This window comes from Ornithorhynchus anatinus, chromosome X4, assembly GCF_004115215.2.
Source record: "Ornithorhynchus anatinus isolate Pmale09 chromosome X4, mOrnAna1.pri.v4, whole genome shotgun sequence".
Classification (NCBI taxonomy): Eukaryota; Metazoa; Chordata; class Mammalia; order Monotremata; family Ornithorhynchidae; genus Ornithorhynchus; species Ornithorhynchus anatinus.
The window spans coordinates 2,238,457-2,260,438 of record NC_041752.1 but is presented as its reverse complement, the minus strand read 5'-3'; the positions used below and the strand labels follow the sequence as shown (position 1 = coordinate 2,260,438).

General features: G+C 60.2%; 2 protein-coding genes across 2 annotated transcripts in view; one reads left to right on the top strand and one right to left on the bottom strand.

Annotated features, from left to right (window-relative positions):
• The window catches only part of CACNA1C (calcium voltage-gated channel subunit alpha1 C), a 150,281-nt gene extending 136,885 nt beyond the window's left edge, over positions 1-13,396 (top strand). Inside the window, exons 37-49 of the mRNA XM_029054421.2 lie at positions 366-564; positions 1,948-2,075; positions 2,458-2,554; positions 3,389-3,491; positions 4,758-4,859; positions 5,079-5,206; positions 6,559-6,693; positions 7,576-7,937; positions 8,766-8,867; positions 8,994-9,118; positions 9,535-9,650; positions 11,263-11,565; positions 12,894-13,396. Coding sequence (XP_028910254.1) covers positions 366-564; positions 1,948-2,075; positions 2,458-2,554; positions 3,389-3,491; positions 4,758-4,859; positions 5,079-5,206; positions 6,559-6,693; positions 7,576-7,937; positions 8,766-8,867; positions 8,994-9,118; positions 9,535-9,650; positions 11,263-11,565; positions 12,894-13,295 — 2,302 coding nt within the window. The 3' untranslated portion in view covers positions 13,296-13,396. The remainder of the gene's footprint in view (positions 1-365; positions 565-1,947; positions 2,076-2,457; positions 2,555-3,388; positions 3,492-4,757; positions 4,860-5,078; positions 5,207-6,558; positions 6,694-7,575; positions 7,938-8,765; positions 8,868-8,993; positions 9,119-9,534; positions 9,651-11,262; positions 11,566-12,893) is intronic.
• Positions 13,397-18,812: 5,416 nt separating this feature from the next.
• Positions 18,813-21,242, bottom strand: LOC114807831. Its single transcript, XM_029054469.2, has 2 exons — positions 21,154-21,242; positions 18,813-19,750 (listed from the first exon to the last, which is right to left on the bottom strand). Exon 2 carries the CDS (start codon positions 19,693-19,695, stop codon positions 18,946-18,948), a length of 750 nt encoding a protein of 249 aa, XP_028910302.1. The 5' UTR covers positions 19,696-19,750; positions 21,154-21,242; the 3' UTR covers positions 18,813-18,945.
• Positions 21,243-21,982: the final 740 nt, after the last annotated feature.

The window sequence follows — 21,982 nt, the reverse complement described above, 5'->3', positions numbered from 1 at the left end:
CAGATGACATACCATCGCTGTCCCATATGAAGCTCCCAGCCCGAGAGACAGGAAGGTCAGGGATCTTTTCCCCATCTGACAGATGAGGAAAGTGTCCTCTGCCTTGCCCGAGGCCAAACAGCCGAGCCGGAACTCCAACCCAGGTCTCCCGACTCCCAGCCCCGTTTCTCCTTCGCTGGCTCCCATGCCTCTTCCCCCCACCCCCCCAACACCGACCTCCAGACTGTAAGCTCACTGTGGGCAGGGAATGTATCTGTTCAATGGCATACCGTCCTCTCCCGAGCGCTTAGCGCAGTTCTCTGCGCACAGTAAGCGCTCGATTAATCTGATCGACTGACTCTCCGTCCCCCGACTCCTCTCTCCAGGTGCGCCACGGGCGAGGCCTGGCAGGAGATCATGCTGGCCTGTATGCCGGGCAAGAAGTGCGCCCCGGACTCGGACGTGCAGAACGCCACCGCGGCCCCCTCCGCTGACCCCACCGCCCTCACCGAGGCCGAGCCCCCCTGCGGGAGCAGCTTCGCCGTGTTCTATTTCATCAGTTTCTACATGCTCTGTGCCTTCCTGGTGAGCGGGGAACGCGGGAGTGCCCATCTCCCAGCACCCTCACGGCAGGCGGCGGGGTTGGTTCCGAGCAGAAAGCCCTGAACCCGAGGAGGCGCCAGCCACCCCCTCCCGCCCCGGCTTCTCTGAGCTGTACCGGGCACCCGGCAAAGATGGAAATAGTAACAGTCATTCGCAGTTGTATAGTTGAACAGAAGATGGAAATATTCCCAAGTATGCATGGGAATATCTGATGGAAATATTTACGGGAATTCACGATCATACAGCTGAATATGTGATGGAAATACAAGTATTCACGGTTGTACACCTGAATAGATGATGGAACTGTTCACAGATACTGCAGCCGTACGGTGGAATATTCGATGAAAATATTCCCGAGTATTCACGGCTGAAAGGCTGAATATAATGATGATAATAATGGCATTTGTTAAGCTCTTACTGTGTGCCACATACTGTTCTAAGCGCTGAGGTACATACAGGGTAATCAGGTTGTCCCACGTGGGGCTCACAGTCTTAATCCCCATTTTACAGATGAGGTACCGGAGATACAGAGAAGTGAGGTGACTCGCCCAAAGTCAAACGGCAGAGTGGCGGAGCCGTGATTCGAACCCACGACCTCCGACTCCCAAGCCCGCGTTCTTTCCGCTAAGCCACGCTGCTTATATACGATAGAACTATTCCCAAGTATCCGCGGCCTTCTGGCTGAATGTGTGATGGAAGTGTTCAACAGTGCTCACGGCTGTAGAGTTGAATACGTGACAGAAATATTCAAAATTATTCACAGTTGTGGAGTCGAATCCACAGCGGAAGTATCCTCAATTGTTCACAGCCATTCAGTCAAGAAGAGCGCAGAAATAGGCAAAATTATTCACGGTCATGTAGTCAAATGTATGACTGAGATAGTCACAAGTATTCACGGCCGTGCAGTTGAGTATGGGGCGGAAATAGTCACGATTATTCCGAGCCGTACACGACGGAAATGTTCACGATCATTCACGGCTGTGCGGCTGAACGGGAGCCGGAAATCGGCCCGGCGATTCCCAGCTGCACGGTAGACTGTAGGACGGAAACGTTCACGATTATCGTCGGCCGGAGGGTGGAACATCCCCGTATTTCCGCAGCGCCCCCAGCTCAACCCCTGCCCACTCCCGGTGCGGTGGCCAAGACCGTTCAGAGGGACGCTGGCCCGCCGGATGGGCGGTGGGCAGTGGTCCCCGGGGACCACGGTCCCAGAATGAAGGATGAGGGATACCTCCCCGCTTTGCCACCGGCTCAGAGCAGTCCTCGGGGTCTGGGGGGATCCCCAGAGGCGGAGCGAGCGGCTTGAGGGTCCCCGCCCCTCCCCCTGGAGCGCCCCTCGCCGACTCTTGACCCCCCGACCCTCAGATCATCAACCTGTTCGTGGCCGTCATCATGGACAACTTCGACTACCTGACCAGGGACTGGTCTATCCTGGGCCCGCATCACCTGGACGAGTTCAAGCGGATCTGGGCCGAGTACGATCCGGAGGCCAAGTGAGTGTCCGGCCGGGCGGGTGGCTCCGGAGGGGGGACCTGAGGAAGGCGTGGGTGGAGTAGAGCACAGGTGGGGAGGGGAGGAGGACTCAGCGGGGAGGGGGTTGAGGCCTGGAAGATCCAGATGGGGAGGGATCCGCGTGCTGGAGAACTTGTGGTGGGACGAGGGAGGGGATCTGGGCGGAGAGGGGGCTGGGGGCTTGAGGACTGGAAGATTCAAGGAGGGGAAAGAGAGAGAGATGGGGTGGGGGCATCCCCTAATCGCCCAGCATCCCGCCGTAACCCTAACCCTGACCCCTAAGCCCAGCCCGACCTCCGCCGGAACCAGCGCCCACCCTCCCCCCTCCCTAAGTCCTAGCATCCTCTTGCCCCCGCTCCTCAGGGGACGGATCAAGCACCTGGACGTGGTGACGCTGCTCCGAAGGATCCAACCTCCTCTGGGGTTTGGGAAGCTCTGCCCTCACCGGGTAGCTTGCAAAGTAAGACGCCGGGGAGGCCGGGACGGGGGCGTGGGGGAAGGACGGAGAAGGTGGGAGGCAGGAATGAGGGAGATGGGCAGGAAAAAGAGGGCAGGGATGGTGGATATGAGCGATAGAGCTAGGGGGCGGGCATGATGGAGAGGGGGTGCTAGAGACACAAGGGAGAGAGGATGGAGCTCCATCAGTCACTCAGTGGTATTTATTGAGAGCTTTCTGTGTGCGGAGAGCTGTATCAAGTGCTTAGAGGGGATAATATGTCCAAGGTGGTAGGCACGTTCCCTGCCCACAAGGAGCCGACAGTCTACGGGGGGAGGTGGGGTGGGAGAGAAAGGGGACAGGGATGACGGGGGCAGGGGGAGGGGGACCGGGAGCCGAGAAGACGGAGGAAGGGTGATAGAGACAGAGGGCAAGGGTGATGGAGAGATGGAGCCAGGGCGCAGGGAGGATGGACACAAGGTGAGAAGCAGCGTGGCCTAGTGGATAGAGCCCGGGCCCGGGAGTCGGAAGGACCTGGGTTCTAATCCCAGCTCCGCCACTCGTCTGCTGTGGGACCTGGGAAGTCACTTCATTTCTCTGGGCCTCAGTTACCTCAACTGTAAAATGGAGATCAAGACCGGGAGCCCCCTGTGGGGCACGGCCCGAAGCCAGCTCGACTCCCAGGTCACACGGCAGGCGAGGGGCGGAGAGGGGCTCCTTCTACTGGGCCGCTCTGCCTCCCGGTGAGCCGCTGAGGGGTCCGGGCCTTCCCACCCCCGGCGCCCCTTCCTCGGGTGGGGGCGGGGGCGTCCCTGGGAAGGGGGGAAGCCTCTCACCCCCGCCCTCCCGCCCCTCCAGCGTCTGGTGTCCATGAATATGCCCCTGAACAGCGACGGGACGGTCATGTTTAACGCCACCCTGTTCGCCCTGGTCCGCACCGCGCTGAGGATCAAGACCGAAGGTAAGCGTCCGCCGCCTGCAGAAAAAGCCCCTTGACCGCCCATCGGTCAGCACCCGCCATGCGCCAAACACTTTTCCAAGCGCTGGGGTAAACGCCGGAGGCTCCGTTCGGGGGTGAGGCCGTGGCTGGCCACGTCAGCGACATTCCCTAGAGTACCGGGATTGGGAGCCGGTAGCAGAACAGGCCTGAGATCAATCCATCAGCTGGGAGAAGCAGTAGGGTCCACCGGAAGGAGCTCGGGCCTGGGAGTCGGAGGACCTGGGTTCTAGTCCCGGCTCTGCCACTTGTCTGCCGGGTGACTTCGGGCAAGTCACTAAACTCATCGGGGCCTCAGTTGCCTCATTTCTAAAAGTGGGGATGAAGACTGAGCCCTGTGACAACCTGCTTACCTTGTATCTCCCCCAGCGCTTAGAATAGTGCTTGGCACATAGCGCTTAACGAATACCATCATTATTATTTACTGAGCGCTTACTGTGTATAGAGCACTAATCCCGGGTCCGTCGCTTGTCAGCTGTGTGATCTTGGGCCAAATCACTTCACTTCTCTGTGCCTCAGTTCCCTCCTCTGTAAAATGGGGATTGAGACTGTGAATCCCACGTGGGACAACCTGATCACCTTGTATCCCCCCCTGCACTTCGCACATAGTAAGCGCTTAACAAATGCCATCACTTTATTATTATTATTGGGAAGTCAAATACAAAAGAGTTGGTGAACGCTATCCCTGCTTCAAGGAGTTTATAGTCTAGGGGGAGAGACAGACACCAAATCAATCAATTAATCAATCGATGGTATTAATGGAGCCCTCTGGACTGTAAGTTCCCGACGGGCTGGAAACATCTCCGCTAACTCTGTTGTATTGTACTCTCCCAAGCGCTTAGTTCAGTGCTCTGCACATAGTAAGTGCTCGGTGACCAACTCTGATATACCGTCCTCACCCAAGGGCGTAGTACAGTGCTCTGCACACAGTGAGCACTCAGTAAATGCCGCCGATTGATCGACTGAGTGCAGAACACTGGACCAAGCGCTTGGCAGAGTCCAAAACGACAGAGTTGGTAGCCACGATTCCTGCCCACCAGGAGCTGACAGTCCAATGAGGGAGACAGACGTTCATAGTAAATCACGAATAGGGGAGATGGCAGAGTTCGGATGAAAAGAACTTAAAATCCCCCCACTTTACACTCACCGGGGAGAAATTCGGACTCACGGCGGGCAGTGGCCGTCGGCGGGGCCAGCGACCGGGCCCCCCGATTGGATTTCTCACGGCAGGAAACCTGGAACAAGCCAACGAGGAGCTCCGGGCCATCATCAAGAAAATCTGGAAGCGCACGAGCATGAAACTGCTCGACCAAGTCGTGCCCCCCGCGGGCGGTGAGTGCCCTCCGACGCTTCCCTCCCCTCGCCCGGGCCCGGGGCCGCACCGGGCCAGACGGGCGAGCCGGGGATGCCCCTGGCCACCTCACGGTTCGAGGCGGGAGCCGAGGGACGGGCGGAGGCACGCACGGGGAGGGCATGGGGTCACAGCTCCTCGGTGACGATGCCTCTCTTGGCCCGCCCCCCACCTCGCTTCCCCCCCACCCCTCCCCCTAGACGACGAGGTGACGGTGGGGAAGTTCTACGCCACGTTCCTGATCCAGGAGTATTTCCGGAAGTTCAAGAAGCGCAAGGAGCAGGGATTGGTGGGAAAACCCTCCCAGAGGAACACTCTCTCCTTGCAGGTAATGGGATGGTGGGGGTTGGAAACGAGGAAGGAATAAATGACATCATTCCCCTAAGCCTTGGGTTCCAGTGGGCAACTGGTGTACCATAAACCTTGGGGTTGCGGTAGGGAAATTGTGTAATTCTCATAATCCCCTGGAGTTAGGAGGCAAGGCCCATACCGTAATCCCTCGGGGCCTGCTGGGCACTGCGTAGTTCCCATAGGCCTTTGAGTTCCAGTAGAGAGCCCATCACACCCAAAAACCCTAGGGTCCCGGTACGTTCTTGGCATCATTCCCATAAGCAGCGTGGCTCAGTGGAAAGAGCTCGGGCTTGGGAGGCAGAGGTCATGGATTCGAATCCCGGCCCCACCACGTGTCAGCTGTGTGACTGTGGGCGGGTCACTTCACTTCTCTGTGCCTCAGTTACCTCATCCGTAAAATGGGGATGAACTGTGAGCCTCACGTGGGACAACCTGATCACCCTGGATCTCCCCCAGCGCTTTGAACAGCGCTCTGCACGTAGTAAGCGCTTAACAAATACCAACATTATTATTATAAGCGCTTGAGTTCTGTTGGGCAAATTACATACTTCCCATAAGCCCGTGGGGTCGGGTAATAATAATCATAACGATGGTATTTGTTAAGCGCTTTTTATGTGCAAAGCACCGTTCTAAGCGCTGGGAGGCTACAAGGTGATCAGGTTGTCCCACGTGGGGCTCACAGTCTTAATCCCTATTTTACAGATGAGGGACCTGAGGCCCAGATAAGTGACTTGCCCAAAGTCACACAGCTGACAAGTGGCGGAGCCGGCATTCGAACCCATGACCACCGACTCCCAAGCCCGCGCCCTTACCACCGAGCCACGCCGCTTCTCTAGGCAAAGCACTTTCCGAAAGCCTAATTGGAGCAGTGTTCCCCGCTGATGGAGCACAGGCCTGGGAGTCAGAGGACCTGGGTGCTAATCCTGCCTCTGTCGCTTGACTGCTGTGTGATCTTCGGCAAATCGCTTTATATCTCTGGGCCTCAGTTCCCACAATCGTCAAAATGGGGATTAAATCCTGCTCCCTCCTGTTTAGACCGCGAGCTCCATCCCAGCGCTTAGAACGGTGCTCGGTACATAGAAAGCACTTAACAAGTGTACTTATACCATTGGTATACCATTATATATGTATTTATTTATGTATATGTGCAGGGCATTGTACTAAGCACTTGGGAGAGTGCAATTCAGCAATAGAATAGACACCTTGTAATAATAATAACGCCAAGGGACCTCTCTGCCTCCCGAGAGAGAGCTCTCCGGGGTCGGGGGTCACCCAGCCGGCCCTTCCCGGGGAGGGGCGAGCCTGACCGGTCCGTCTGTGGCGCTTCAGGCCGGACTGCGCACCCTACACGACATCGGGCCGGAGATCCGCCGGGCCATCTCCGGGGACCTCACGGCCGAGGAGGAGCTGGACAAGGCCATGAAGGAAGCCGTCTCCGCCGCCTCCGAGGACGACATCTTCAGGGTAGGAGCCCGGGCCTGGGAATCAGGAGGACCTGGGTTCTAATTCCGGCTCTGCCGCTCGTCTGCTGGGTGACCCTGGGCGAGTCACTGCGCTTCTCCGAACCTCAGTTCCCTCATCTGCAAAATAGAGATTAAGGCTGGAAGCCGCATGTGGGACCATGGATTGTGTCCAACCTCATTGGCTCGTATCTACTCCGGCACTTGGTGCCTGGGACATGAAAAGCGCTTAAAAATATCATAAAACGGAGCCCCCTCCATGGCTGCCATGCCCTTTCCTGGCTTCCTGGGCTTCTCGGTGGAATGAGAAGAGCCTGCATCTGGGGGTCGGACCAGTGGCCCTGAGGGATGAATGCTCTCTCTCCCTCTCCCTCTCTCTCCCTCTCTCTGTTTCTTCTGTGTGTCTCTCCTTCTCTCTCGCATTCTTTGTCTCTGTCTCTCCCCTCTCTCTCCCTCTCTCTTTCTCTCCTTGTCCTTCTCTCTCTCTCCTCTCTCTCTCTCTCTCTCATTCTCTATCTCTGTCTCTCCTCTTTCCCTCTCTCTCCTCTCTCTCATTCTGTCTCTCCCTCTCCTCTCTCTCATTCTTTCTCTCCCTCTCTCATTCTCTCCCTCTCTCTCATTCTTTCTCTCTGTCTCTCTGTCTCTCCTCTCTCTTTCTCTGTCCGTCTCTCTGTCTCTCTCTCTCCTCTCTCTTTCTCTGTGTCCTCTCTTTCTCTCTCTTTCTTTCTCTGTCTTTGTCTCTCTCTGTCTCCTCTCTTTCTCTCCTCTCTCTTTCTCTCTGTGTCTCTCATTCTTTCTGTCTCTTCTCTCTGTCTCTCACTGTCCTCTCCCTCTGTCTCTCTGTCTCCGTCTCTATCTCTGTCTCTCTCCCCGATGCCCGCCGCAGAGAGCCGGTGGCCTCTTTGGAAACCACGTCAGCTACTACCAAAGCGACGGCAGGGCCTGCTTCCCCCAACACCTGGCCACCCAGCGGCCCCTACACATCAACAAGGCGGCGAGCGGCCAAGGCGAACCGGGGTCTCCCTCCCACGAGAAGCTGGTGGACCCCACCTTCACGCCCAGCAGCTACTCCTCGTCGGGCTCCAACGCCAACATCAACAACGCCAACAACACGGCCCTGGGCCGCTTCCCCGGTCCCACCGGCTTCCCCAGCTACGCCAGCACCGTGTGCGTGGTGGAGGGCCCGGACCTGCCGCCGTCGCCCGCCCCCCGAGGGCTCGAGGCTCCGTGGAAGCGCAGTGCCAAGAGGTAAGGTGGCAGCAGGAGGAGGAGGAGGAGGAGAAGATAGGGGCCTTTTTCTGGACTAATCAGGCCCACGGTCCCTCTGCTGGGTTTTTTCTTTTATGATCACGCTGTGTGCAGAGCACTGGACTGAGCGCTTGGGAGAGTCCAATAGAGATAGCAGACACGATCCCTGCCTTCAAGGAGCTTCCAGTCTAGAAGAGGAGCCGGTCGCTAAAATATAGGACCAAGCCTGGCTGGGCGGGGCGTGGGGCAACCCCCCGGGAAACCTGCGTCGGCTCCTCCTCTCTCCCACCCGTCCGTGCTCTCCCATCCCGCTCCCTTCCCTCCTCGCTCTCCCCCACAATACCCCCCCCCCAGACCCTCCCCTCTCTTCCCTAAACCCTCCCCCTCCCCTCCCATCGTCCCCGTCACCTCTCTCCCCGGATCCTTCTCTCCCCAAGATCCTTCCCCCTCTCCCCAAAGCCTTCCCTCCCCCAGACCCCTCTCTTTCCCCAACCCTCGCCCTCCACTGACCGTCCCCCAAACCGTCCCCCTTACCCCCAGATCTTCCCCCCTCCCCAGATCCTTCTCCCCAAGTCCTTCCCCCTCTCCCCAAAGCCTTCCCTCCCCAAGACCCCTCTCTTTCCCCGGCCCTCGCCCTCCACTGACCCTCCCCGCTCTCCCCCAAGCCGTCCCCTTTACCCCCCGACCCTCCCCTCTCTCCTCCGGTCTCTCCCCTCCCCGCGGCCCCTTCCCCACTGCCCCGAGGCCTTTCCCCCTCTGAGATCGATGGGGGCGGGGGGCCCTCTCCTGGGCCCGGTGACCCCCCTGACGGCCCCTCTGGTCCGGCAGGGGCAGCTCGCGGCGGCTGGGGGTGGCGGCCCAGCCCGAGGAGCGGGGTCCGGGCGAGGCCGGCCAGGACCACCTGGACCCAGACGTGGCCTACTGCAACGTGTGAGCTGAGGGGCGCGGGGGGTCACGGCGGGGGGAGGAGAGGCCGGGAGATGGGAGGGATGGGTAGGTGGGCTTCCCGGATCCCGGATCCCACATCTGAGCGGTCCTCGTCCCGCCCGTGTCCAGGCTGTCCTCCCGGGATGAAGAAGGCCGCCAGCGGACCCCGCCGCCCCCGCCCCCGCCCCCGCCGCCGGACCCGCGCCCCGCCCGACCCTCCCCAAAGCGGGGCTTCCTCCGCTCCGCCTCGCTCGGTGCGTGGAGGCCGGGGGACCCCCCAGAGACGGACGACCCCCAACCCCCCGCCGGGCAAGGGAGCGGGGACCCCCGGGGCCGGGAGTGGGGGAGGGGGGGCCCGGGGGACGAGGGGAGTTGCAGAGAGGGGCTGTCAGGGCCGGGGGGCTGCTAGGAGACTGTCCAGTTCGGGGGTCGTCCGGGCCCGGGGGCTATTGGGGGGCTGTCCAGTCTGGAGGCCGTCCGGGTCTGGGGGCTGTTGGGGGACTGTCCGGTCTGGGGGCCGTCCGGGCCTTGGGGGTTATTGGGGGACTCTCCGGTTCGGGGGTCGTCCGGGCCTGGGGGCTATTGGGGGACGGGCCGGGGTGGGATCTGTCTAGGGCGAGGGTCGGTTTGGTGCGGGCGGTCCGGCGACCCTGCGTTTGGGGGGTTTCAGGCCGGAGAGCCTCCTTCCACGTGGACTGCCTGAGACGGCCGAGGGAGCAAGGAGCCGAAGCCGGAGCGGACGCCCCCCAGAAGTCAGCGCTGCCCCTGCACCTGCTGCGGCACCAGGTGCGACGCCCCCCGCCCCCAGGGCCCCGCTCGCCCCCCTCCCGGCCCACCGCACTGGACGTCTACCAGGCCCAGGCCGCCGGGCTGAGCCCCTTGCGTATTTTGGGCACTCGGTAGGACGTCTGCCATATGCAGGGTGCTGTACCGAATGCCTAATGTGTTGAGTGCCTTCCGTGTGAATTACAATAATGGTTACGGTGCTTTTAAGCGTTTACAATGTGCCGAGCACTGTTTTAAGCGCTGGGCTGGATACGGGGTACTGTACTGGATGGCTGCTATAGTGCCTACCATGTGAACAGTCATGATAATTAGGGTACTTTTAAGCCCCGACGCTATGCCCAGCACCGTTCTAAGCGCTGGGGTAGATTGAAGTGGATCAGGTTGGACCCGTGGGGCTCACACTCTTAGTCTCCATATTACAGATAAGGTCACGGAGGCCCAGAGAAGTGACTCGTCCGAGGTCACGCAGCGGACATGTGGCGGACACCTATCACAGGCAGGATGGTCCACTGGGCACTTACCGTGGGTAGAGAGCTGAACTGGCTCCCTGCTGTTTCCAGAGCTCTGTCCTGGGGGCTGGGAAATCCAGGAGAAATAATCTCCCCGGTCCCCGCCTTCGGGAATATTTACTGTCTCCTAGGGGATTGTCTATCCCAAGATTTAATCCCTCGGGAAGTTTAACAGCCAGCCAACAGTCAACAGGTCACGAGAAGCAGCGTGACCTAATGGAAAGAGGACAGGCCTGGGAGTCATGGGGAAGTGGCTCTGCCACTTGTCTGCCGTGTGACCTTGGGCAAGTCGTTTCACTTCTCCGTGCCTCAGTTACCTCATATGTAAAATGGAGAATAGGTCCATGAGCCCCATGGGGGACTTGGACTGCGTCCTACCTGATTGGCTCGAATCTACCCCGGCGCTCCGAACGGTGCCCGGCACATAGGAAGGGCTTAACGAACACCGTTAAAAAAAACCACGATGCCTTCGATCTAGACCCAGTCAGTGTTTGAGGGGTTCCTGGAATCAGTTAACAGATGCCCTGAAAAGGGGGAGTTCCAGAGAAGAGGAAGGGTACGCGTCAGGGTGGGAGATGGGAAGGTCAGGAAGGAGACTGAGAGAAATGGAGAGCGTGAGCTGGGGTGCAGTGGGAGAAGAGAGTAGACAGAGAAGGAGGAGAGGACGGAGAGAGGAGTACCTTAAAGAGAATGGAAAGGGAAGAGAGGGAGAGGACGGAGAGGGGCGTATCTTAAAGTCCAAGGAGCAGGAATTTCTGTCTGTGGGGAGGAAATCGAAACCCCTGGACGCCGCGAAGGAGAGTAGACTCGAAGCTTGTCCTCTAGACCGTAAACTCTTCGGAAGCAGGGAACTTGTCGACCCGTTCTATTGTATGGCTATACTGTCCTCTCCCAAGCGTTCGGTGCGGCGCTCGGCACGCAGAAAGGGCTCAGTAGATACAAACGATGGGGTCGAATGAGCGGGAGAGGGGCGCAAAGCAAGTTTCGGACTGGAAAGGCTAGGGGCCGGGCACGGGTGGAACCGTTTAGTCCGGCGCTGTGCAGGCGGTAAGCGCTCGGTAGATAGGGCGGAAGGCTAACTCCGGCCTCTCGTGTGTCCACAGGCTTTGGCGGTGGCCGGCTTGAGCCCCCTCCCGCAGAGAAGCCATCCCCCGGCCGCCTTCCCTCGGCCTTGCGCGACGCCCCCCGCGACGCCCTGCGGTCGCCCCTGGCCCCCGCAGCCCGTGCCCACCCTGCGGCTGGACGGGGTGGCGTCCAGCGACAAGCTGAACAGCAGCTGCCCCTCGGTGCACCGCGGCTCCAGGAGCCCACGGAGGGCCAGGCCTGTGTCCCTGACGGTGCCCGGGCCGGTGCCCGGGCCGGGGGCCGGGCCCTTCCACGGGAGTGCCAGCAGCCTGGTGGAAGCGGTAGGTGCCCCGGGCCCCGGGATCGTAATAATAACGTTGGGGTTGGTTAAGCGCCTACGGTGTGCAGAGCACCGTTCTAAGCGCTGGGGGAGATACAGGGTCATCGGGTTGTCCCACTTGGGACTCCCAGTTAATCCCCATTTTACAGATGAGGCCCAGAGAAGTGAAGTGACCGGCCCACGGCCACACAGCTGACAAGTGGCGGAGTCGGGATTCGGACCCATGACCTCGGACTCCCAAGCCCCGGCTCTTGCCACCGAGAGCCACGCTGCTTCTACAGCACTACCTGCCCACCGGTCCCCTTCTTCGATCGCCAACCCGCGGAATGAGCCGTTCCCGGGGCCGATTCGCCCCTGCCCACCGGCTGGCCTCCCTTGCCAGGCTGCGTGGATTAGCGGAAAGGGCACCGGCTGGGGAGTCAGAGGTCATGGGTTCTAGTCCGCCGAGCGACCTTGGGCAAGCCGCTTCGCTTCTCTGGGCCTCAGTGACCTCATCTGTCAAATGGGGATGAAGACTGGGAGCCGCACGTGGGGGCAACCTGATGACCTTGTATCTTCCCTAGCACTTAGAACAGTACTTGGCACAGAGTAAGTGCTTAACGAATACCATTATTATTATTATTCTTTATTATTATTATTCTCCCTCTCCCTTCCCCAAACCACTGCCAGGTGGCCAGATGGGGGCGCGAAAGCCGGGTAAAAGGGACCCGGGGATGCACGGGATCCGGGAACGGATGGAAGATGGATGAGACTTTAATAATCATAATTATAACGGTATTTGTTGAGCGCTTACTATGGGCCGAGCAGTGTTATAAACGCTGGTGAAGATACAGAGTAATCCGGTTGTCCCACCTGGGGCTCCCACTCTTAATCCCCATTTTCAGATGAGGCCACTGAGGCCCAGAGCAGTGACTTGCCCAAAGTCACACGGCTGACAGATGGTGGAGCTGGGAATAGAACCCACGACCTCCGACCGCCAAGCCCGGGCTCTTTTCCACTAAGCCACGCCGCTTCATGAGGCCCGGGGAGGGGACAAGGGGGTGCAGGGGAACGAGCTCGTTGTGGTCAGGGAACCTGTCGGTTTATTGTTGTATTATCCTCTCCCAAGCGCTTAGTACAGCGCTCTGCCCACAGTAAGCGCCCCATAAATACGATTGAGTGAATTGGGAGGGGATGGATGAGGACCCTGGGAAGGGGGAGAAGCGGAGAGGAGGACCACTAACGTCCCCCTGGGTGGTGGGGATGGGGGGGGGGGGTTCCCCTCGAGCGCTTAGTGCGCGGTAAGCGCTCAATCCATCAACGAAAGCCCCTCCCACCCCCTCGCCGCAGGTGTTGATTTCGGAAGGACTGGCTCAGTTCGCCCACGACCCCAAGTTCATCGAGGTCACCACCCAGGAGCTGGCCGACGCCTGCGACCTGACGATAGAGGAGATGGAGAGCGCGGCCGACCGCATCCTCAGCGGCCGAGAAGGGGCAGGGGGAGGCCAGAGCCCCCAGGACGGCCTCCTCCTCCTGGTGGACTGCAGGGCCCCCGGCCCGGACAGCGCGGGGGAGGACCAGGAGGAAGAGGACGACGACGAGGAGGACCAGCCGGAGGAGGAGGCCCGGGATGGGGGAGAGGAGGCCTCGGCCTCCCCCGGCAGGGCCGAGGGTCCGCGGGGCTCCCGGGAGCGGGAGGAAGAAGACGGGGAGGGTCTTCAGGACAGCAGGGTCTGCATCGGCGGCCCGTAGTGGACGGCGCTGGAGCCATGCGGTTTTTATTTGTTTCGATGTTCCTAAGGGGTTTGTTTCTGAAGTGCCTCACTGTTCTCGTGACCTGGAGTTAACCTGAACAGCGTTCTTCATTCATTTCGCAGAGTCGGGCTGGGCCGGGGGGCGGGAGGGGGCGGGAAAAAAGAAAAAGGGGGGGGGGTGGAGAGAGGTCGAGGAGGACCCTCCCCCTCCCATCGACTCCCCCGAGGAGGAGGAAGAAGGGGTGACGGGGTGAGGCCCGGGTCGATTTCCACCCCCCCCCCCCCCCCGCAAGAGGGGAAGAGGAGGCCGATGGCTGCCTCCCACCGGGGCCCCCCGCCCCCAGCGGGGGTCCGTCCACTTGGCCGGTAAACGTTTTGCACATTGTCGTGGTGGAGACGGAGCGGGAAGGCCGCACTCGAGGAAGGGGGAGGACGCCGCTCGGAGCATCCTTCGCCGAGGATCCCGCCCGATGGGGGAGGAGGAGGAGGAGGATGGAGGAGGATGGAGGAGGATGAAGGAGGAGCGAGAGGCCGGGGTCGGGGAGACCCCGGGGTGGGGTGGGGGGACCGAGGCAGACCCCCCGCATCGACCTGCCGGAGAATCAGGGCCTGGGGGTCGGTGGAAGAGGGGCGGAGAAGCCGCCAGCTGGACATCTTTCTTCGTTTTGGCCGTTTGCTATTTCTTAGACGCACGTTCCGACCTTTCGTTCCCATTTCGGGGGGCTGGGAGTGGAGGGGGGGAGGCGCCGGTGATGCGGCCCCCGGGATTGCCGGGAGCACCTTTTTCATTTGGTTTTTTCCTTTTCTTGGATGGAAAGTGGGTCTGGCTCCATCCTTATCGTTTCGACTTTCCTTTCCCGTGGGAGAGGGGGGAGAAGTGGCGGTGGGAGCGGCCCCCACCCAGCCCGCACAGTCGCCCTTCTTTGCTAGTACCGGAAAACCCGTTTTGGTGTGTTTGGAGGTGGTTGGTTTTCTTCCCCCCCCCCCCCCCCCCAATTTAAAGGTAATAATGAGGTGCGTTCTTCTTTAGGCCCTGGGTGGCCAGGCCGGGGTCTGGGGGTGGGAAAGTGTGAACGTGTGTTTGCGTGTGCGTGGGTGCGGGGGGTGCGTACGCGGACGTGTGCCGGCCGGCTGACACTTCGGTGAACGCGGGTTCGTGGGCCCGTCCGTGTACAATTCTCCGCTTCCTCGTTTCGCCCGCGGCAGTTCCGAATCCGGGGCCGTCGCAATGCCAAACCCACCGTCTCTGCTTCTGGAAGAGGGGGGGAGGGAGGGAATCGGTAAAAATCTTTGCATTTTCCGTTCCACGAGATATGCAAAAACAATGCAATAATCTTCATTTTAAAACTACAGTTGTGAGTTGTGTAGGCATTAACACTGTATAGAAAAAAAGAAACCCAAGACGAAGACACACACACACACCCACGAAAGACAAAGAAAACAAAACCCACCCGTGGAGGAGTTATGCTTCAATCTATTTCTGTGTGACGTTTTATTGCATTGATAATGTTTCTGTCGAAGAAACCGTAATACTTGAATCCAGGTCAGTTTCAGTATTTTTCAAATATTTTTTTAAAACGGAATTGCAGTTGTGCCAAGCGAATATAACGAATCGAATTGAGTCTGTCTCCGAATTCACTTGTATATTTTGCTGCATGGAAAGTAAATCATTTTGTATTGGAGTTGTGCCAAAACTCTTCGGTGGTTTTTCTGTGTACGGTCCGGGAGGAGGGGGAAGGGGCAGCTTCGGGGCATCGTGCGGAGAGAGGGCGGCCCCCTCCCCGCCCCCCGGGGATGCTAAATTGGCATATCTTGTGCCCCGCCCCCTCCTTTTCCACCCTCCGCCTGCTTTCTTTGAGACCCGCCCCGACGAGCAGCGGGAGGAGCCGGAGGGCGGCCTGGAGGAGGCGGCGGCCATGCGTGCGGTGACGTCAGGGGGCAGGGCCTCGCCAGGGGTTATAAAACGTTGGTATTTGCTAAGCGCTTACTACGTGCAGAGCGCTGTTCTAAGCGCTGGGGGAGATCCAGGGTCATCAGGCGAGGCTCCCTGTCTTCAACCCCATTTTCCAGATGAGGTCGCTGAGGCCCAGAGAAGTGACTCGCCCACGGTCCCACAGGTGACAAGTGGCAGAGCTGGGATTCGAACCCATGACCTCGGACTCCCCAGCCCGGGCTCTTTCCAATTATGTGTGCAGTGACGTCATGGGGTGTCGCCTCGCCTGGGGGGGGGTGCGCGGTGACGTCAGGGGTGGGGGGCACCGACAGCGGTGGTGACGTCAGGGGCGAGGCCCTGTCTGGTCCCCCCCCCCCCCCCCGACCGTGCGCTCCCGGTGGGCCGGGTCTCTCTGTTGTTGTGGTGTCCTCTCCCGAGCGTTTAGCACAGCGCTCTGCGCACGGTGAGCGCTCAGTGAATCCGATCGCATGAATGACGGCGGGGGCGGGGTTCCTTGGCGATGAAGTAGAAGGGATTCAGGGCGGACTGAGGCATCCGAGACAGCCGGCGGGGTCAGCGTTGAGGGGGGTCACTACTGCTGTATCCCACTTTCCCGATCGCTTAGCGCAGTGCTCGGCGCACCGTGAGAGCCTAATCGATACGATTGAGTAAATGAACGAAACAGAGACAGTGGAGATAGCAGGGAAGCCAGAGACAGAGATAACGGAGACAGCGGATGGAGAGACCGTCAACCCCACTGGGACGGTCATCCGGAACCACCCCATTAACTTGTATCTCCCCCCAACGCTTAGAACAGCGCTTGACACGTGATTATGGTCTTTGTTAGGCACTTACTATGTGCCAAGCACTGTTCTGAGCGCTGGGGCAGATACCAGGTGAGCAGGTCGGACCCCGTCCCTGTCCCGTAAAGGGCTCGCGGTCTTCATCCCCATTTTACCGATGAGGGAAACTGAAGCGTAGAGAGGCGAAGTGACCCGCCCAAGGCCCCACAGCAGACCAGCGGCGGAGCCGGGATTGGAACCCGCGACCTCCGACTCCCAGGCCCGGCCTCTAGCCATCGGCCGAGCCGTACATTCCAAGCGCTTGGCGCAGCGCTCCGCACGTAGTAAGCGCTCAATAAAGACGACCGAATGGATTAGGCCTTGCTCCGGCCCACCCACGCGCGCACGGGACTTTTTAAAAATTTCTTTTAATTTTTTACCGTCTTGGCCCCGTTGCAAGCCGACCCGTCGCTTCCCCGGGCCCACCCCCACAGCCTGGGTCTCGACGGAAGGGTCCGGGGGGCTTCCCCCGCGTTTCACACCCTCCGCACACTTCTCCAGGGGAGGGGGCATCAGTGTCGGCGGAGAAACCCCCCCTCAAGTAGATGTTTGGCGCGGACGATGGTGGGTCGGGCGGTCCTCCGGGCCGGGCAGGCCTGGATGGGGATGCTGTTTTATCCGCCCAACCCCGTCTCTTCCCCTTCCTCCCAGAAGTAGGGGCGACCCAAGGCCCGGAGAGCAGAGCAGCCCCTGCCCCCCGCTTTCTCCCCAGGCCGGGGTCACGGTGCCCGTCCTCCCCCCGCTTCCCTCGGTCCCGCCGGCCGGTCCCGTTCCCCTCCGTTGACCAGAGGCCCGAGCTCTTCCCGAGGCGTCGATCAAACCGCAGAATTCCGGATCCTTCCCCCTCCTCCTTCCTGACCCCGTGGGGGTCTCCCTCCGGGCCCAGGGAGAAGCCCACCCATCCCGCTCCTTGGTCCCCTCGATGTAAATAGCGCTGTACAGTCGGTAATCGGCACAGAAGCCGGGAGTCCCGAGACGCTCCTCTCCCTTCCTCCTCCTCCTCCTCCTCTCCATCTTTCTCCTCTTCCTCCCGTCCATCCCTCCCTGCTTCCCCCTCTGTCCCCCTCCCCGCTCTCCCTCTCCCCCGTCTTCCCCTCCGCCTCAGAGGCGGGGGAACTCGAGAAAGGAACAAAATATGAGAAAGGGGCAGGGGTCATCTCTGGGGGCGGGGGCGAAAGTATGTATATTCCTGTAAGATTGCATTTTTATCCAAGGAATGATGTTATTTAAAAAAAACAAACAAAATCGCAAATAAATTTCTTAACGATGCCTAGATCGGTTTTGATTCTGCCCAGCTCCTTCCAGCCGTCCTTTGCTCAGAGGAAACGGAAAACCCCACTTCATCCCGGGATTATCTGCGCGAGCGGGAGCAGGGAGAGATCGGTTAAAAAAGACCGTAAGCTCGCCGCGGGCAGGGAACGTGTCCGCCCATTCTGTTGTACTGTCCTCTCCCGAGCGCTCAGTCCAGTGCTCTGCACACGGGAAGCGCTCAGTAAATACCGTGGACCGACAAAGGAGACCCGCGGGTGATCCGAGATTCTCGTTTCGCTCAAGCGATTGGATTCCCGCGATCGGCGCTGTCCCGGAACCCCCTACCAAACTGTCGATTAAAGGGAATCGGCCGATCGAACGTATTTATTGAGCACTCACTGTGTGCGGAGCACCGTACCAGGCTCTCGGAAGAGTCTAATACGACAGACACGTTCCTCGCCCGCCTTGAGTTTACAGTTTAAGACGACCGGTTCCTCCCTCGGCCTCTGCCCCCGGCCCGCTGTGGGACCTTGGGCCAACCACCTGACCCCTCTGGGCCTGTGTTTCCTCATCCGAAAAAGGGGAAGAGTCCAAACCCTCATCAAGATGTGGTAAAGACGTGGGAACTGAGGCCCGGGGAAATGACTGGCCTAAGGTCACACAGCAGACAGGTGGCAGAGCCGGGATTAGAACCCAGGTCCTCCTGACTCCCAGGCCCGGGCTCTTTAGACTAGGCCACGCTGCCTCTCTAAGGATAACGGTGGGATGAATTAAACGCTGACACTGCGTTAAGCGCCGGAGGGAGGTAGCGTACAGGGAGGTTGGACACAATCCCTCTCCCACCCGGGGCTCCCGTCTGCCCTCGAAACAAGGGCGGGGGGAGTCCTGCTGACCCCGATCCAGCCACGGGACAATTATGATAATAACGATAATAACGATGGTATCTGTTAAGCGCTTACTCTGTGTCGAGCACCGTCCTAAGCGCTGGGGTGACTACGAGGTCATCAGGTTGTCCCCCGTGGGGCTCCCGGTCTTCATCCCCATTTCACGGACGAGGGAACCGAGGCACCGAGAGGTCAATCGGCTCGCCCGAGGTCACCCAGCAGACAAGTGGCGGAGACTCCACGGTCACCCCGGTGGCCCCGACGGTTTGCCCGGGGGGCCCCTCCCACGCCACGGCCCAGACCCCCCGGGCGGAGACCTCCCTCCCAGCGGCGGGGGGGATTCCGAGAGAAGCGGCGCGGCGGCGACAGCCCCGGCCGGGGAGCCGGAGGTCGTGGGTTCCAATCCCGCCTCCGCCGCTTGTCCGCCGTGAGACCTGGGGCGGGTCACTTCACTTCTCTGGGCCTCGGTGACCTCCTCTGTCAAATGGGGCTGGAGACCGCCGCCCGGGACAACCCGATGACCTCGTATCTCCCCGGGGCGCCCGGCACATAGTAAGCGCTTAACGAATCCCATCCTTATCAGCGTCATTATCGTCGCCACGCTCTAGGAAGTCACCCCCGACAGCCGGTGTGGGGATATTTATTGGGGGGAGGGGGGTGCGGGAGGACCCGGTGGGGCGAAGCCCCCGGGCCCCGGTGGGTCCCCTCGGTCCCCCCGCCGGCCCCCGGGGCCGGGGCTCAGTCCGCCCAGGGGCTCCTTCCCGGGCCGTAGGCCACCCCGCGCAGAAAGTAGTGGTGGATGCTGTAGGCGAAGAAACAGGAGCAGAAGACGAGGATCATGGCGGCCAGCGTGAAGAGCGTGTAGATGGACATCCGCTTCTCCTTGGAGCCCCTGACCAGGCAGCTGAAGGGGCCGGGGCAGAGCGGGGTGCTGCAGCGGACGGGCGAGCCGTCCACCAGGGGCAAGTGGCCCAAGACCAGCAGGGTGGCGAACAGGCCCTGGCTGAGGAGCTGCAGCAGGAAGTAGAGGAGGTAGAGGTCGAGCATCATCTTCTCGCGGTGGAAGTCCAGGATGGTCCTCTTCTGGCTCTGGGCCTCCTCCCGGACGCCCATCACGGAGCTCCTCTCGCAGTCGTCCCGCTGGGCCTCCAGGGCCTTGAGCTTGGCCTGCTTGTGCCGCAGCTGGGCCACGAAGAACTCCAGCAGGATGAAGAGGGCGAGGAAGGTGAAGCAGAAGAAGTACCAGACGCCGACCACGGGCCGGTCGAAGTGGGCCTCGAAGCACTGCACGAGGCACGGGGTGGAGATGTTCCCGTGGCACCAGAAGTCCTGGTGGAGCAGGGCCCAGGGCAGGCGGACCACGTAGACCACCAGCCCGTACAGCCCCGTGAAGCCGAACCACATCTGCCGGCCGATGTAGTAGCTGGTCTTGTCGCCCGCCACCGAGTGGACCACGGGGATGAGGCCGGCCACGGCCGCCGCCGCCATGGCTCCCCGCCCCGGGGGCGTCGCGGGCCGGGGGGCCGCCCGCCTCCGGCTCCTCCTGGGACAAGGGGGACAGCGGAGTCGCCTCTCGTTTTCGACGGTAGCCGCCGAGGGGCCCCTCGGCTGCCCCCCCGGGGCCGGACACCGGGCCGCACGCCGGGACGGGGCCGGCGTGGCTTAGGGGAAGGGGCGCGGCCTCGGATGTCAGAGGACGTGGGTTCTGATCCCGGTGGGCGGCCCGCTTCGCTCCTCCGGGCCTCAGTTCCCTCATCTGGAACACGGGGGTGAAGACCTGCTGACCTTGTAGCTGCCTCAGCGCTCAGAACGGTGCTTGGCACAGAGTAAGCGCTTAATAAACGTTATTATGCACATCATAAATATGATTATCATATAACACCATCAGGGCAGACTGGCTTCCGCTACCAGGGGAGGGCAAACAAGTATGCGATCCCCATTCTACAACCTATCGATGGCATTTATCGAGCGTCGATTTATACTGACGCCTCTTTCCTTGTTTTGACGTCCTTCTCCCCGCTTCTAATAACAATACTACTAATGGTATTTGTTGAACGCTTACTATGTGCCAAGCACTGCTCTAAGCCCTGGGGCGGATACAGGGTCATCAGGTTGTCCTACACGGGGCTCACCGTCCCAATCCCCCTTCGACAGACGAGGTCACCGCGGCACGGAGGAGCGACGTGACTTGCCCGAGGTCACCCAGCGGACGGGGGGCGGAGCCGGGATTAGAACCCACGACCTCCGACTCCCAAGTCCCTGCTCTCGCCATTAGGCCACGCTGCTCCTTGGGACCTCCACCCCCCCAGACTGTAAACCCGGTGTGGGCAGGGATCGTCTGTCTTTATCGCTCGGTTGTACTTTCCAAGCGCTCGGTACAGTGGTCTGCACGCAGTAAGCGCTCGACAAATATGATTGAAAGAATGAACGAGCAGTAAACCCTCGAGAAATACCATCGCTATTATCGTTATTATTACTGTGTGCAGAGCACTGTACTAAGCACAGGGAAGCAGCACGGCTCAGTGGAAAGAGCCCGGGCCTGGGAGCCAGAGGTCACGGGTTCGACTCCCGGCTCTGCCACCGTCAGCTGTGTGACCGTGGGCGAGTCACTTCACTTCTCTGGGCCTCAGTTCCCTCATCTGTCAAATGGGGATTAACTGTGAGCCTCCCGTGGGGCAACCCGCTGACCCTGAATCGCCCCCCGCGCTTAGAGCAGTGCTCCGCGCATAGCGCTTAACAAATCCCAACCTTATTATCCTCTGGGCCTCAGTCTCCTCATCTGTCAAATGGGGATGAAGAGCGGGAGCCCTGCGTGGGGCCAGCTGATCACTTCGTATGCTCCCCGGCGCTCAGAACAGTGCTTGGCACATAGTAAGCGCTTAACCGATGCCCTCGTTATTATTATTATCATCATCCCCCCACGGCCCCGGGGGGGGGGGTCCTGACCTGGGGTGACCAGCTGGGCCGTCGTGGCCCGTCCTCAGGGGGTCTGCCCCTTCCTTCCTTCCCTGCGGTCACCCCCCAACTCCGCCAACCGCCTCTCCTTGGAATCCCGCCCTCGCCCCCCTTCGACGCCCCATTGGCCGGGACGGATGTCAATCCTCCTTTTCTCTCCCTTCCCATTGGTCCCCTCCTGGGGGGGGCCCAAGGGGATGGGCGGGACCGGGGGGCAGTGGGGGGCAAGGGCCTGGCAGCTCGGTGGGCGAGGTGGGGGTGGGGAGGGGGGACCTCCGGGCATTCATTCAGTCAGTCATTCAATCATATTCAATAATGTTGGTATCTGTTAAGCGCTTAACTCTGTGCAGAGCACTGTTCTAAGCGCTGGGGGAGATCCAGGCTCATCAGGTTGGCCCAGGGGAGGCTTACAGTTCGTCTCCATTTTAGTAATAATAATAATAATGTTGGGATTTGTTAAGCGCTGACTACGTGCAGAGCACTGTTCTAAGCGCTGGGGGAGATACAGGCTCATCAGGCTGGCCCGGGGGAGGTTCACAGTTCATCCCCACTTTAGTAATAATAATAATGTCGGGATTTGTTAAGTGCAGAGCACTGTTCGAAGCGCGGGGGGAGATACAGGGTCACCGGGTGGTCCCAGGGGCGGCTCACAGTTCATCCCCATTTTAATAGTAATAATAATGTTGGTATCTGTCAAGCGCTCACTATGTGCCGAGCACCGTTCTAAGCGCTGGGGAAGATCCAGGGCCTTCAGGTCGTCCCACGTGAGGCTCACAGTTCATCCCCATTTTCCAGAGGAGGGAACTGAGGCCCAGAGAAG

Excerpts from the sequence above, each read along its gene's own strand:
- LOC114807831 (XM_029054469.2), bottom strand. The coding sequence starts at position 19,695 with ATGGCGGCGGCGGCCGTGGCCGGCCTCATCCCCGTGGTCCACTCGGTG.